Source organism: Lepus europaeus, chromosome 5, assembly GCF_033115175.1.
Source record: "Lepus europaeus isolate LE1 chromosome 5, mLepTim1.pri, whole genome shotgun sequence".
Lineage (NCBI taxonomy): Eukaryota > Metazoa > Chordata > Mammalia > Lagomorpha > Leporidae > Lepus > Lepus europaeus.
The window spans coordinates 1,231,723-1,234,652 of NC_084831.1; the positions used below are offsets into that span (position 1 = coordinate 1,231,723).

At 67.2% G+C, this 2,930-nt stretch overlaps 1 protein-coding gene across 1 annotated transcript; it reads left to right on the plus strand.

The window, feature by feature from the left end:
* Positions 1–1,142: 1,142 nt before the first annotated feature.
* ACTRT2 (actin related protein T2) lies at positions 1,143–2,276 on the plus strand. Its single transcript, XM_062193069.1, has one exon. The coding sequence runs from the start codon at positions 1,143–1,145 to the stop codon at positions 2,274–2,276; it is 1,134 nt and encodes a 377-aa protein (XP_062049053.1).
* The last annotated feature ends 654 nt before the right edge of the window (positions 2,277–2,930 follow it).

Genomic DNA, 2,930 nt, shown 5'->3' on the forward strand with positions numbered 1-2,930 from the left:
ACCACACGTCCACACCACAGGTCCACACCACACGTCTACACCACATGTCTACACCACACGTCTACACTGTACCTGTACACCATGTGTCTATAACACGTCTACACCACATTAACACTGCATGTCTAGAGCATATGTTTGTACCGAGCGTCTACACCACATGTCTATACCACACATCTCACTGCTGCTGGGTCAGAATGGAGCCACCAGCGGGAGACTGGGGCCCTGGGGGAGGTGACCCTGGGAGGCTGCGTCTGTGGAACCTTCTGGAAGGGGCAGAGCTGGGGGGGGCGTTGGGCAGGAGGAGACGAAACCATGGATGAGCCCTGCTGCCCGGGGCCGCCTCCCCGCCCTGGAGGAGAGAGGACCCCAGGCCAGCGCTGCCCACTCGGGGCCCGGCCGGGGCCCTGCTGCCCGTGTGCCCAGCCCGGCTTGCTCTCGGGGTTCAGCCTCGTGGCTGGGTCATTTGCGAGCGCCCTCGGTGGGCCGGGCCTGTCAGGCGTCCCAGGCTCACGGGGGCTGCCGTAAGCAGTCTGCACAGCCCCCGGGGTGCCCGCCTGTCTTTATTTGGTGACGCTTTGGGGTCTATGTGAGGGGTGAGGGGCCGTGAGCCTCGACAGTGAATCACTACATGGGAGGGGCTTCGCTTAGCGTGGACCTCAAGCAGGGGATAGAAGGTGGAGAAATCCCCAAGGACTCCCTGGAGGAGTCGGCACTCAGACGAAACACTGAGCGCAGGCTGGGATGGGGGCTGTGTCGCTGCCCCTCCCTCTTGGGGTTTGGCGCAGCTCCTCGGCCAGGGGTCGTGTGCTTAGAAGCTGACCCTGGGGGCGCCCCCGGCCCGGTCACCCTCCCCAGCTTGGAGTCCCACTCGGGGGCTGGCAGCCCCGCCCCACCCCCGCCCGGGGCACAATTGTTGCCTAGGCTGGCACTGTGACCTCAGCAGCGGCCACCCTGAAAAGTCCCCGGGCGGTGGCCACCGGGGCAGACGGCGGCTGTGGTGGGAGATGGAGGGCTCGCGGGCTCTAAGCGCGGTCTGCTAGCCCTGCCAGGGACGCACCGCGGACCGGACGCACGCAGCCGCGGCACAGGGCGGCCGAGCGGCCGGAGTCTTCCCCGGACAGCTCTCGGAGAATGCTACAGGCATGTTCGACCCGCACACGCTCGAGTCCCCGGCCGTGATCTTCGACAACGGCTCGGGGCTGTGCAAGGCTGGGCTGTCGGGGGAGATCGGACCCCGCCACGTCATCAGCTCCGTGGTGGGGCACCCCAAGTTCCAGATGCCCTCGTCGGGGGCCAGCCAGAAGAAGTACTTCGTCGGGGAGGAGGCGCTGTACAAGTGCGACGTCCTGCACCTGCGCCACCCCATCGAGCGGGGCCTGGTCACGGGCTGGGACGACATGGAGCGGCTCTGGAAGCACCTGTTCGAGTGGGAGCTGGGCGTGAAGCCCAGTGACCGGCCCGTGCTCATGACCGAGCCCTCCCTGAACCCCAGGGAGAACCGCGAGAAGATGGCCGAGCTCATGTTCGAGAGCTTCGGCGTGCCCGCCTTCTACCTGTCCGACCAGGCCGTGCTGGCGCTGTACGCCTCGGCCTGCGTCACGGGCCTGGTGGTGGACAGCGGGGACGGCGTCACCTGCACCGTCCCCATCTTCGAGGGCTACTCCCTGCCGCACGCCGTCAGCAAGCTCTACGTGGCCGGCAGGGACATCACGGAGCTGCTCACCCGGCTGCTGCTGGCCAGTGGGCGCGTCTTCCCGTGCCTGCTGGACAAGGGCCTGGTGGACGACATCAAGGAGAAGCTGTGCTACGTGGCCCTGGAGCCGGACAAGGAGCTGTCGCGCCGGCCGGAGGAGGTGCTGCGCGAGTACAAGCTGCCCGACGGCAACATCATCTGTGTGGGGGACCAGCTGTACCAGGCGCCTGAGGCCCTGTTCGCCCCGGAGCAGCTGGGCGTGCAGAGCCCGGGGCTGTCCAAGATGGTGTCGGGCAGCATCACCAAGTGTGACGCCGACATCCAGAAGGCGCTCTTCGGGGAGATCGTGCTGTCGGGGGGCAGCACGCTGTTCCAGGGCCTGGACGACCGGCTGCTGCGGGAGCTGGAGCCGCTGGCCTCCAAGGGCACGGCCATCAAGATCACGGCGCCGCCCGACCGCTGGTTCTCCACCTGGATCGGCGCCTCCATCGTCACCTCGCTGAGCAGCTTCAAGCAGATGTGGGTCACGGCCGCCGACTTCAAGGAGTTCGGGACCTCGGTGATCCAGCGCCGATGCTTCTGAGGCCGCCGTGGGGGCGGGCGCCGGGACACGCAATAAAAGACGGAGCCCTGGAATGTTCCCCGGGTTGGCGCCGCTCCTCTCCTGGCCACAGATGGACAGACAGGCGCGATGCTGGCCCCAGGGGCGGGGCTCCGCAAGCCCGCTCTGTCCAGGCCCCCTCCCCACCCCTCGGGAAGCCCCTGGGCCAGGGCCTTGAGTCAGCAGGGCCCTGGAGTCCCCCCTTAAACAAGGGTCTTAGATGGTTCTGGAAGCCTCAATGGGAGGGCGGGGCCGGCTTAGCTCTGAGGGCTCCACAAGTCCTTACCTGCTTGGGGGAAGAATCTGCAGGGGGCATGGGGTAGAGGGCAGAGGGCGGAGGGCAGAGGGTGGAGGGCAGAGGGCAGAGGGAGGAGGGCGGAGGGCAGAGGGCAGAGCGCAGTGGGCGGAGGGCGGAGGGAGGAGGGAGGAGGGCAGAGGGCGGAGGGCAGAGGGCAGAGGGCAGTGGGCGGAGGGAGGAGGGCAGAGGGCGGAGGGCGCAGGCGTCCCCAGCCCAGATCCCGTGCGTGTGGAGTCGACGCCTCCACGTGGAGATTGGATTTTCCTGTTCTGACTTCTGGGGATGTTCGCGGCGTCACTGACCACGGCAAAGTCCTGGAAACAACGTGATGCCCACCA